This window comes from Physeter macrocephalus, chromosome 2, assembly GCF_002837175.3.
Source record: "Physeter macrocephalus isolate SW-GA chromosome 2, ASM283717v5, whole genome shotgun sequence".
NCBI lineage: Eukaryota > Metazoa > Chordata > Mammalia > Artiodactyla > Physeteridae > Physeter > Physeter macrocephalus.
This window is the reverse complement of record NC_041215.1, coordinates 16769803-16783271: the sequence shown is the minus strand read 5'-3', so window position 1 is coordinate 16783271 and position 13469 is coordinate 16769803. Positions and strand designations below refer to the sequence as shown.

Sequence of the window (13469 nt, the reverse complement as noted above, 5' to 3'; positions counted from 1 at the left end):
GGAAGCGCAGGCCCAGCGGCCATGGCTCACGGGCCCAGCCGCTCCGCGGCACGTGGGATCCTCCCGGACCGAGGCGCGAACCCGCGTCCCCTGCATCGGCAGGCGGACTCTCAACCACTGCGCCACCAGGGAAGCCCTGAGCGAATTTTTAAAGACACCCATTCCTCAACAGACTTTACTTCCATCTGTCAGAAAAGCGTTGCAATATATTAATGATCTTGCTCAAAAAAGGCACTCTATGGCCACCTGCCAAAAAGTTGTCACCATTAATACACAAATCTATCAGGTCTACAGTATGAATGGTGCCCCTTAGATGCAGAGCACTTGAGCAGTGCGTGATCTGTGCAAATGTACAGAGCAGCCATGCATACACTCACTTCCATGTGCATCCTCATTACCCCTCCTTGGCTCCCACGACCACCTGTGCTTAAATATTCACACACACACACACACACACACATACACACACACACACACACACCTGCCTCCGTGACCCCCTGCTCACTCCCATTCATCACCACAAACCTAGCTTCAAATCCCACCTTGGCCACATCTGAGTGGGTGATCTACAGCCGAACCTCAGTTTCCTTGTGTGCAAAACGGAGCCAGTAATAACCTCCCTGAGAGGGTTGCTGGGAAAATGAATAAAATGTTGAACATCATTTCTGGCACATAACAGGCCCTCAATACAGGGCAGTAGACGTAACTGACATTGCTGTCAACACTCCCCACAGGCAAAAGAGGTGGGAAGATTATGGCTTCACAAAGTAACCACAGTGACTGAAGTCAGAAAACAGTGACAACTCTTCATTTCTTTTCTGTTTCCTCTTAATATTTTCCTTTGTTCCTGTTCCCCTGTCTCACTTTCCCCCTCTCCCCACCCTGGTCCTCACAGGGTCCTCAAGCACTCCGTGGATGCCACCTTTGAGAACCAGGGTCCCAGCCCTGGGTACCGCATGGAGATGTCCATCTTCTACGTCGTCTACTTTGTGGTGTTCCCCTTCTTCTTTGTCAATATCTTTGTGGCCTTGATCATCATCACCTTCCAGGAGCAGGGGGACAAAATGATGGAGGAATACAGCCTGGAGAAAAATGAGGTACCACTTCCCACTTACATCCCCACTTAAAAACTGACACCCCCCCCATCACACATGCACACACACACACACACACACACACACACACACAGAGGAACCAGCTTCTGGGGGCATCTGGGGAGGGAACAGCAGCATTCTCCAAGCAGAATCCAGTCTGCATGAAGGGCAGCCCTTCATGGGGTTTCCAAAGGAAAACACATCAGAGAGAAGCTGTGTATGTATCAGTCAGTTTGGACTAGGTTATGATGTGGTAACAAGCAGCCCTCACATCTCAATGCCAGATATCCACAAAGAAATTGGACTGCATGTCCAGGTGGCTCTGCTCCATGTCATCTTTATTCTGGTTCCCCTCTAAGATGCTTCAGATAAAAAAGAGAGAATGGCAAACCATGGTCCAACTCTTGTGGCTTGTGCCCAGAAGTGACACGTGTCACTTCTCACATTTCATTAGCCAGAGCTAGTCACATGTCTGATGTCAGTGGGGCAGGGAAGTATAATCTCCCCCAGAGAGGGGTGGTGAATATTTACGAATGAAAATCCAGTCCACCAGAGAGTATACACATGACCCTTTGCTTCTCTAGAATCATCCAAGCTAGGTGGAGGACCTAGAATGCATTCTTCCTCTGCTTTGTTGGCCTCTAAGACTAAACAATTATTATTCCTCCCTGTCTCCTTCCCTCAAAGAGAAGGAAAAGCGAAATAGTCGGTAAGAAAGAATGGTTAGGCTTCACAACATGGATGGACCTAGAGATTATCATACTAAGCGAAGCAAGTCAGAAAGAGAAAGACAAATACCATATGGTATCACTTTGTGTGGAATCTAAAATATGACACAAATGAATGTATCTATGAAACAGAAACAGACTCATTGACATAGAGAACAGACTTGTAGCTGCCAAGGGTGGTGGGGGTAGGGAAGGATTGGGAGTTTGGGATTAGCAGAGGAAAACTATTATATATAGGATGGATAAACAACAAGGTCCTACTGTATAGCACAGAGAACTATACTGAATATCCTGTGATAAACCATAATAGAAAATAATATGAAAAAAGCAACTGAATTGCTTTGTGTATAGCAGAAATTAACACAGCATTTTAAATCAACTATACTTCAATAAAATTTCAAAAAAAGAATGGTTAGGCTTCAATGTCAGACTCCGGTTGAAATTCAAGGTTCGCCCACTAGGCAGCTGTGCCACGTCAGGCTTAACCTCTCTGAGCCTTTATTTTCCTCATCTGCAAAGTGGGGGCTACTGATGGTACCCACTGATCATGTTTGCTAAGGCGATTCAATGAGATAACGGGGGAGTGTCAGCACAAGGTTTGGCCGATGGTAATTTCTCAAGGAGCTGTAGCTGTCGGGAGAAGAAAACATTCATGGTGAGGAGCTTATGGGGAGTGCGGGGTGGGCAAGAGAGCCAGACATCCAGGCAGACGTGCAGAATAGCTGCATCGAATGAGATGTGGGGTGCTGGGTGTCCAGCCGCCTCTCTCCTGCCTCAGGCCCTCACACCGCTGCGCTCTCTCCCTCAGAGGGCCTGCATTGACTTCGCCATCAGCGCTAAACCCCTGACCCGACACATGCCCCAGAACAAGCAGAGTTTCCAGTACCGCATGTGGCAGTTCGTGGTGTCCCCGCCCTTCGAGTACACCATCATGGCGATGATCGCTCTCAACACCATCGTGCTCATGATGAAGGTGAGTCCCCCCTCCCCCCAGGCACTGCTTAATCCCCGCCGCACCCCTGCGCCACGGAAAACAGAACCGGCTACGAGTTTCCCAGGCAGACCGCACTCTGTGTCACCGCCAAGCCCCTGCTCCTGCTGTCCCCTCTCCCTGACACACGGTTCCCACCACTTTGTCTGGCCAGCCCCTTCCAGCTGCCCCCGCAGAGCCCTTCCTCTAGGAAGCCTTCCCTGACCTCCCAGGACCTCATGAGGTGTTTGCAAGCATCCTGTCTGTTATCTCACAGGCCACGATATCAGTGTTGGGTTGCCTGATCGTCTGCCACCTGCCTGTGAGCTCCGAGGGGCCAGACAAGTACTGATCACCCCTGAATTTCAGGGGTTCAGAGAGGGCCTAACTCAGAGGGAACAGGAGCCCCTTGATGAATGTTTGATGAAGGAAATGAGGAGGGAAGGGCAGGTAAAGACCCTGCGAGCCTCGGGGCCGTGGAGCCTCTTCAGGGTGAAAAGTCAAAACCTTTCACCCTGTGCTTTGGAGACCAAAAGCCTGAATTTGAGCCCAGCTCTGCCATTTAATTCACCATTTAACCTTGCACTAGTGACCGGTGGCATCTCAGGGCCTCCGTTTCCCTGTCAATAAAATGGGAAGGATGATAATAGCACGTTCCTTGCCCCCGGTGGGGATTAGGATTGAATAAGAAAGCTCCTGCAGAGACGTTAGCACATTTCTCAATTCTGAAAAACACTCAACAAATTTAGCTGTTGATTTTTTGAACTGGTAACAAAGCAGTGCCTGTGTTCACCTGAAAATTCATCTCAATAAGCAAGTGCTTTGTCTTTTCATTGTTAGGATCATAGCAGTTTCAAACAGACAGAAGAGAGAAAGATAAAAACAGCACAGCCCTTCTCAAACTGCTCACAAATCAGCTGGGCATCTTGTGAAAATGCAGATTCTGCTTCAGCAGGTCTGGGTGGGTCTGGGACTCCACAATTCTAACCAGCATCCCGGTGATGTGGTGCTGCAGGTCCCTGGACCACATCCTGAGTATCCAGGCGCTTGTGAATACCCAGTCTCCATCACCCAGAGTTACCCATTTGGAACATTCTGCTATGTTTGCTTCATCTACTTTTTTCTCCTTTTTTAAAAATGGAGGTGCAATTCACATAACCTACAGTTAACCATTTTAAAGCGTACAATTCAGTGGCATTTGGTACATTCACGATGTTGTGCGACCACCACCCCTATCTATTTCCGGAACATTTCCATCACCCCAAAAGGAAACCCATCCCCATTACCAGTGACTCCCTATCCCCCTTCCCCCAGCCCCTGGCAACCACTAATCTGTGTTCTATGGCTGTACCTATTCTGGACATTTCATCTATTTTTTGAAGTGTTTCAAACGATAGACACCACACTATTTCACGCTTAAATTCTTCAGTGTGCTTTCCAAAGTAATCAGAACATTTTCCTACATGTTCTTATGCTTGACAAGATTAGTGTTAACACCATAAGATCCGTACTGAATTGTCCCCAAAACGCCTTTTACAGTAAGTTGTTTTTTGAGCCAAGATCTAAATGGCTACACATGGTCTCCAGTTTTTTGTTTTTAAATCTCTGTCCTCTGCCCCACCTCTGACGCCCCCACCACCCCGCACTGTTAACTTTTTGAGGAAACCAGATGAGTTGAATGAAAACTGTCACACCTCTGGGTGCACTGGTTTCCTCCATCTGCTGGATTTCCTGTAACCTGGTAGTTAGATTTAAAGGTTATCGGTTCAAATCTGCCCACTGACCCCACGGCTCTTCTTCCTTCTCTAGTTCTACGGGGCCTCTGTTGCTTATGAAAATGCCCTGAGGGTATTCAACATTGTCTTCACTTCCCTCTTCTCTCTGGAATGTCTGCTCAAAGTCATGGCTTTTGGGATTCTGGTAAGTCCAGCCTTGGAGCTAGAGCTGTGGGTTAAGGGAAGGCCCAGAGGGGCACTGGGTACTGGGTGGTGGCCTCCCCACCTGGCCCCTCTGCCCCAAAGCCCAGTGGTGACTTGAGCACCCCTCCAAAGTGCACAGATTCTACTTAGGCATTCTGGTACTTACCAAGTAACACCCAACTCTGTGTCAGGCACATATCTATCATTAAATGATGCGATGAGAGGGGTCATGATTCATTTTGGAGATAAGGAGACTGAGATCCAGACAGGCAAGTCCATAGCATTCGAACTGTTCTAGCCACAGTCGCAGTAAGAAATACATTTTGCAGTGGAGCCCAGTACTCAGACATACAAACAGACAACCAAAATGAAATATTCACAGAATCTGTATCTCCCCTCAGCACATGCCCTATACTCTGAAATTGTCTATCTCCTTGATTCCATGTCCCCCACTCCCGCGTTTATTCCCCCCACCCCCGGCCACACGGCGTGGCACTTGGGATCTTAGTTCCCCGACCAGGGATCAAACCCACGCCCCCTGCGGTGGAAACGCAGAGTCTTAACCACTGGACCGCCAGGGAAGTCACGCCCCTCCTTTTTTAATGCAGTTCATGACCTACTAACTCGATTTCGTCTGCCACTAATGCAAGTGGTCTTAACCTGAGGCCCATTGACCCCCTAAGGGATCTATGGATGTAGGGTGGGGTGAGGGAGCCCAGGAAATAAGAGGTGAAAAAAATTACATCTTTATTTTTCACCAGCTGCTAACTGGACTTTTGCTTTTCCTTCCATCCTGAAAGTAGACAGCAAACCCCCGCAGGATTACCAATATGATCTGTGTCACTGATAAAAATCAGATGTTCTCATGTCGCATCCCAGAGGTTGCAGGTAAGTCAGCCCTCCATATCCACAGGTTCTGCATCCACGGAGTCAACCAATTCGACTGGCAATCGGTTGAATCCACAGATGTGGGACCCGCGGATACAGAGGCCTGACTGTAAAGGACTTGAGGATGTGCTTAGCCCACCTCTCTGAAGAGAATGACCTACAGCCCGTGGTGTCAGCAGACCGAAGCTGGGGTCATACCTCGGCTTCCCAAGGTGGTAAAAGCTGTCGGCTTTGGCACCAGAGAGACCTCGAGTCCAGTCGTATCCAGGCTGTGTCACCTCACCTCTCTCTCCTCCATTGCAAGGAAGGCCCATCCTCTGCCTTTCCCTCGAAAGAGCTCTTGCAAACCCCAAATGCAAATAACATGTGTCTGGAGACTGAAGGTCCAAGCCTGACATGTGGCAAGCACTCAATGAATACCAGAAAGTGTTACAATAAAGCTCATCACCTGACCTTTCTCCTCCAAAGCAGTGGCTACCAAGCCTGCAACCCATCAGAAGCACTTAGAGTTGAATGATGCCCCAGACCCACCTCAAGAGATCCTTATTCATTTGGTGGGGTGGGAGCCCCTGAATCTGTATTTTTTTTAATTTATTTTTATTTTATCTGTGGCTGCGTCAGCTTTTTTTTTTTTTTTTTTTAAATTTATTTACCTGCTTAAGGAGCTCCTGCCAGGAAGAGAGGGAGGAATGGACAAGCTAGGGGAAAAAAGAAGCTCGATTTATTGTATAAGCTGTCCCGAGAGGCACAGAGCAGCCCACACTTGGCAGGGATTTTTTTTTTAATTTATTTTTATTTTATCTGTGGCTGCGTCAGCTTTTTTTTTTTTTTTAATTAATTTATTTATTTATTATTGCCTCTCACTGTCGCGGCCTCTCTTGTTGCGGAGCACAGGCTCCAGACGCGCAGGCTCAGTAGTTGTGGCTCACGGGCCCAGTTGCTCCGCGGCATGTGGGATCCTCCCAGACCAGGGCTCGAACCCGTGTCCCCTGCATCGGCAGGCAGACTCTCAGCCACTGCGCCACCAGGGAAGGCCCTGAGTCTGTATTTTTCATGAGGACACCCAGGGGAACCCGACATACAGCCTGGGCCATTGGGCCCTGCACTGAGGACCAGCCAGGCAGGGCGAGGCACCCTGCAGTCAGGGCAATTGCACCAACTCAGAATTCCAGTCCTGGGGATGCCACCTATGGGCTGTGTGACCCAGAACAGGTCACAGAACATGTACCGGGAAGATCTCAGGCTCTCGAGTACCCATGCCTGGGTGTGAATCCTGCCTCAGACCCTTTCTAGCTATGTGACCGCAAGCAAGGCACTTGGCCTCTTTGCTCCTATGGATACATCTACAAGATGGGAGAACCGCACATCCAGCCTCCCAGGGCTGAGGGGGGTGAGCGCATGAGCCCAGGCACAAGCCCTGCGCAATGCAGCTGTCTTGCAATTTTTTTTTCATTCCCAGTCAATGTTCTGGTGGTGAAGCGATGCGTTCTGCCAGGGGCTGGGACTCCATCTCCTCCTCCCCTGACAATCCTGCAGGGTTCTGCACTACGCCTCCCCCTTCAGTTTTAGTTGAAGCCCCAAGTTCCCCATGTGGAGTTTAAATGATAGAGGGGCTATCCAGGGGCTTGAGGCCTGTAGCCAAACACCTATAAAGTTGTCCTCGTTTGTGCTCCCCTAGAGGTAGAGCCTGAGACAAACTTGAATGCAAGGAATTTATCTAGGAGGTGACTCCAGGAAGCCCCGGAGGGGAAAGAGGGAGTGAAACAGGGAAGGGAAGGCAGCCGGTACGCGGTGTGTTGGTGAGCAGCTTCCCTATGGGTATAACTGGGATGCAGTTCCATGGAGGACCTCTGGGGTGCAGCAGAGAGCACATACTCAGGTCATGTCACCCATGGTGGGGAGCTGGAGTATTTATCCTCCGGTGCCCATCAGTCATAGTCAAGGGCTGCTCCCAGAGGAGCTGTTAATACCCCTAGGCAGCTAGAGAAAGCCCCTGGGCAGAGTAACAAGGGTACACAGTCAAAATATGAGGGGATATGGGTAGGGCCCCAGCAGCACCTGCTAAAATACCAAAAAGTGCCAGTGGAACCTGAACTCCTTTTGGACAATCATAAAACAACATCCATCTATTGAGCACCTCCTATATACCAAACCCCGCACTCAGTGACTCACATTCATTATCAGATTGTTGTTATACCTTTATCTTCCAGAAGAGGGCCCTGAGGCCCAAGCAGTCCAAGTCCGAGGACATTTGATTCGTACATGCTAAAAGAATTTGATCCTGGGAAGCACAGATCCAAAGCCTGTGTCCTTCTCTGTGAGGCAGAGGGGCTGCCGCTGGGTCAGATGCTCAGGGGAGAAGATGACTGCTCAGAATGGGGCCCAAGCCCCGACCTGGCCTCTGCTTTTGTGAGGTTGCTGGGAAGGCGTGTGTTTAGCATGGGTCCCACCAAGCCTTGAGGGAAGGGCCGTCTATTTGAGCCAGACCCTTAGATCCAGGCAGGGGTGCTACTCGTTGTGGGCTCAAACAGGGTGAAATAGTTCAGTATTTTTTTTTAATATTTATTTCTATAATTCCTGTGCTGTACAATATATCCTTGTAGCTTGCTTATTTTATACATAGTAGTTTGTACTTCTTTTTTTTATTATTATTGATTTATTCATTTATTTGGTTGCACCAGGTCTTAGTTGTGGCAAGCGGGCTCCTTAGTTGTGGCATGCAAACTCTTAGTTGCGGCATGCATGTGGGACCTAATTCCCTGACCAGGAATTGAACCCAGGCCCCCTGCATTGGGAGCGTGGAGTCTTAACCACTGAGCCACCAGGAAGTCCCAATATTTCAGTATGTTAACAACAGCGTACTATACATGCGTGTCCCACTTGAGCCAGAACCCAGCCCAGGGATATACCAGTCAGGATAGCTCCAGTTAAGCTGTGGTAACAAACACAGCTTTGTTGCTCCAGTCAACGAAGGGTTTACTCAGAGACCCGGGCTCACTGAGCAGCCGTCATCTGGAACATTACTGGTCACTAGGTCCAGGGTTAAGAGGGTTCTGGCGGGTCCTGCACTGGCCAGAAAGTGACTCACGCCGCCTCTGTTCACAACCCATCGGCTGTAACTAGACACACAACCTTATCTAAACACAAGGGGGCCAGGAAGTATAGCCTCGTGTATGCCCAGAAGGCCTCTGCACCCTTGTTCCTATCCCCCTTCTCCAGAATAGGAAATGGAGGCACAGAGAGGTTAAGTCACTGACCCACAGCCACACAGCTGGATGGTAGCAGAGCTGGCATGTGAACCCAGAGGCTGCTGTCTTAGCAAGTGTGCTATAAGCACGGTCTTGATTCAGCAGGGTCCTGTCCATAGACTCTGGGCTTGCCCAGACCTGGGTTCAAATCCTGACTCTTCACCTCTGTGCTGCCTGAGGTGAGCACCTTTGCTCTCTGAGCCCCAGTCGCCTTATATGAAATGGGTGATAAACCTTCCTTCCGAGGGTCTTCATGAGGATCCCAGTGACGTCATTTATGAAGCATCTGAGGTCTCAGAGAGCCCTTGGAACTGTTGGAGAAACAGGGCACAGCCCAGAAAGTCAGCCCTCCCCCACAGTAGAGCTGAAGCGGCACCCGGAGACCCCCCTCTGGGGCCGAGCAAGCCGTGGGAAGGCTGGGGGTTCCCAGGGAGGGGGGACTCAGAACAGATGACACTGAGCAGCCCATCCAGCAACACTTGGCTGTTTGAATCACTGTAACTGTCCCGGGCCCTTGACTGGTCTGCAGCTGTGCCCCTAACGGGCCCCGTGGGCTGGACTTGGGGGCCAGCCATGGAGCCCTACGTTGGCATCTCTATCTTGTGGGTCCCCATTCTAGAATTATTTCCGCGATGCCTGGAACATCTTCGACTTTGTGACTGTTCTGGGCAGCATCACCGACATCCTGGTGACCGAGTTTGGGGTAAGTTTCCCGCCGGCTTCTCTCTGGGCAGTTCCTGGCTGGCCTGGGAGGGGCGAGGAAGAGGCCATCAAGAAGCAGTGGGTCCCGACAGCCACAGCTGGCTCAAGCCAGCTCTTGACCATGACCAAAGAGGGAGAAGTGGGGCCCCCGGGAGCAAGGGCAGCCCCTCAGGAGGGTGATGCGGGGAGACGGGGATGTCCGAAGCCACCGCCGTGGGGCTAGCGCTGCAACGTGAACTTCCCTGCCTCTTGGCTACCGACTTATGATTAAATAATGTGGATGAGCTTATTGAGAAAACTGAGACACTTAAAGGATCCCAAGGCTAAGCCCCACCCCCCAAACACCACACAGTGTTGGGGCCCCAGAGGGAACCAGCTTCAAGTCCATTCTGCTTGAACTAACCATGTTCTGGCTCACGGGGAGGAGGGAGCCATGGCCCTTGGGTTAACGGCGGGGGACACCGTTCTCAGGACCTTGGGAGGGTCCCTGGGACATGTGTCTTCCTCTATCCCCAGGCCTGGGAGGTTCCCAACGTGGTGGGGGGGGGGCTGTCTCTGGACCTCGCTGTGGTGGCCCCTCACAGGGCCACATCATCCGGAAGACACAGGTCCCAGAGCTCCTGCCCCACACCCCCTCCCTGGCCATTTGCCAGCGAGCCTAGGCTTGAGGGCCCTCAGGAGGCTGTAGGGAGGATAGGAGGTCCTCACAGGCGAAGCAAAAGGGCAAAGAGTGTCAGAGCCAAGGGCCGGGGGGCGGGGTGGTAACAACCTTGTCATAATAACAATAATAAAAGCTGACAGGGACGGCCAGGCACTGTGCCAAGCGTTTTACATGGATTAGCTCGTGGTACAGGTCGGGGGCTCAGCATATAAAAGAATTCCTTTAGAGGGTTCAACTGAAGGGATCCAAAAGCAGAGACTATTCGCAGAGCGGAGGGGAAGGGTCCCAGCACGCAACCACCGTGGGGGGCTGTTACCTGCCCAGGTGCTGAAGTCAGAGAGGGGCCGCCTGGTGGGAGCTGTGAACATGGAGGGACAGAGCTCCTGCCAGAGACAGGGCCAAAGCAGGCATGGAGCATCGGGGGAGAAATACCCCTACCTTTCTCTCCTCCCACCCTCTATCTCCTGCCAGCCACTTCCGTTGGCCAAGCCCAGCCAGAAAGGAGCCAGAAGGCCAGAGAAGCAGGGTGATACTCAGAACAGGCAGAGGAGAGCAGAGAATAGATCTGGGTGGGGTGGGGCCCGAAGAAGAGGGTGTTGCCCCATTTCACAGATGAGGAAACTGGTGCTCATTGCTGAGGAGAATGAGGGACCTACTTAAGGTCATGCAGGCAGACCTGGTGACTCCTGGGGCGTCCCTAACTGAGCCCCCAGCAACAAAGGGATCAATTGGCCCACTCTTCTATCCTGGAAGCCTGACGGGTTTGGGAAGCTACACAGAAGAGGGGCCATTCTCTGACGCATCCCCCATACCCCCACCCAAGTGGTATCCTGGCCACAATTCTTTGCCTTCAGCTTCAATGAACCAGAAGTTCCCCCTTCCCCCGTCTCACCCCTGACACCTTCCTCTAGAGAGGCCATGCCCAGCTGTGGGCTATCCCCACTGGAGTGCCCCTACCTGGCCACTGTCCCCTGGCAGAGGGCCAGAGCTTAGACCTCATCTTCTGTCCTAAGTTTCTAAGAGATCTGGAGCTTCTCCTGGCAGTCAAAATATCTTGCCATCCAGCTGAAGACAAGACGGCCTTGAACCAATATCCCTCTGGGTCAAGAGGTGAGGAGGGGTGACCCACCACCCCAGTAGGGCAGGTAGAGGAAGTTGATTGAAGCTCTAGTTGCCAGTAAGAGATCTGTAGGACTGGACCCCAACGGCTTGTTCTCCTGGCTGCAAGATATGGGAGGGCAAGAGGATGGGGCACGGAATCCAATTCAGGGATATCAGGACTATTGCAGTAGTCAAACAGCCCTCCCCTATGAGCTGTTTGACCCTGGGTGACTTGTATTACCTCTTCTCGTCCTGTATTTGGGACTAACCTTCATAACCAACCTCATCAGACCCTTGCAAGCCTCACATTCATTCGTGCATTCATAGAACCATGCACGAAGCACCTGCTGTATGCCAGGCATTGTTAGAGGTGCCGGGAACAGAGCAAAACAGACAAGAATGCCTGCCCCCAGGAGGCTGACGTTCTAGGGCAAGCGATGGCAACTTTGAACAAATCAGAGCGATTGACGTAAAGTGCTTGGCACAGAACCTGCCAGGAATTAGTTCACAGATGGTGGTTATTGTTATTGCCACTGCTGTTATTACTGTGAACGTACTTGGATTGCGGTTTGTTAGGCAGCCCCTCAGCCCTGAATTATAATCATTTGGCGGGAAAGCTAGAGGGTGGGCATTTGGACCCTTTTAGGAGGATAAGCGCCCGACCTGGAGGTGGGGAAGGTTTGCCCTGCTAGGCAAGGAGCCCTCAGCAGCCCCTTTCTGCCTCCCAGGTAAGCCCACTAAGTCTGAGGCCAGACAGAGCTCAGCCAGGCTGAGCCAAGGGGGGAGGCAGACCATCGGGAGGGCAAGGCCCCAGGGTTTCGGGGGAGGGGGAGAGGGTGTGAGGCCCACCGGGCCTCAGCTGCCACCCACAAGTGGCTGGGGTGACGTGGGTTTGCCCTGCGTGCGATGGATAATGACTGTGTTTCTTGTCTTGTCTCTTTTCATGCCTGCTCTTTAAACTGTATATTGGCACAACGCCGTCTGAAAAACTCATCCAATCAAAATGCACTATGAAATTCATTTGTTCATCCATGACGTGGTCTGTGTGTTCATACACCAATGACTATCTCCCAACCCACCGCCACCACCCCCACTCCCCGCCCGGGAACCGAAACCCATTGGTTTTTTTGGCACTGGTTACAAATCAACCTAAAAAACGCTGAACACGCCTCCCCAACTGCCCCTGCCCGCCTGCTCCCCCTCCATCTTCAACATCTATCTGCATCTAGAATCCGGTTGGTCTTACTTCTTTCTGAAGTCTAAATGCCTTACATTAACTGTGAACGCATCTTCTCGCATCAGCATTGCATGTCACGCCCTGGGCTTTCTAGACTTGCATTGCCTGGTGCACCCCCCTATCCCCACCCCCGTAAGTCTGTCCATCTCTCCAAACCCTCCCGACCCGCCCCCGCCCCCTCCTTGTTCCTGCAGCCTCTCTTCCTCTGGTTGGTATTGGGTTCTGAATTAGGGTTTTCTGTTTGGGTTGGCTTGTGTCTTCTGCAGAGAAAAGGATGGGTTTGCCCCGTGCAACACCTCCAACAGGACGGGTTGGCGGGCTGAGTCTCCCACCCCATTCCTTACACACAGCCCTGTACTCAGAGCCATCAGGCACTCTCTCACACCACTCCTGTCCCTGGTTAACTCCATGGATCCCGGGGCCCCAGGAAAGCTCCAACAGTCCTCACCCCATTCCAAGCCCACAAGCTCTTTGGGCTTGACCAGCAGCGGTGTAAATCTCCAAGTCTGATGGAGGAGGTCTGAGGGCCTTGCAATGTGCAGGCAAAGGCGCTCAAATGAGGGGGACTCAGAATGGCCAGAACCGCTTCTGGCTGAACGGCAGGACTCAGGTCTGGCTGCTTCCAGATGGACCGGCCAGCTGACGCCCTCTCCTGGAGCCCTGATCTGCATGTACTCCTGTTCCCCTCCCCCCACCCGGACACGGTCACTAAACACATGTGCTCTCTCCTCTTTCCCGTTCAGTCTCTGACTCTCGTTCCCTCTTTCTCTCTGTCTCTGTGTCTCTCTCTCCCTTTCTCTTTTTTTGCTCTTGCAATCTCCCTCTCTTCATCCCCCCCCACCCCCTGACACACACACTCATGAACACACTATCCCCCCACTTCTATTATATCCATCCACTCTGCAAACCCACACCCCCCCC

At 51.6% G+C, this 13469-nt stretch overlaps 1 protein-coding gene across 1 annotated transcript in view; it reads left to right on the top strand.

Annotated features, from left to right (window-relative positions):
- The window catches only part of CACNA1A (calcium voltage-gated channel subunit alpha1 A), a 268865-nt gene that overhangs the window by 206109 nt on the left and 49287 nt on the right, over window positions 1–13469 (top strand). The window contains exons 28-31 of the mRNA XM_055091367.1: window positions 896–1097; window positions 2631–2795; window positions 4602–4712; window positions 9467–9688. Of these exons, the coding sequence (XP_054947342.1) occupies window positions 896–1097; window positions 2631–2795; window positions 4602–4712; window positions 9467–9688 (700 nt within the window). The remainder of the gene's footprint in view (window positions 1–895; window positions 1098–2630; window positions 2796–4601; window positions 4713–9466; window positions 9689–13469) is intronic.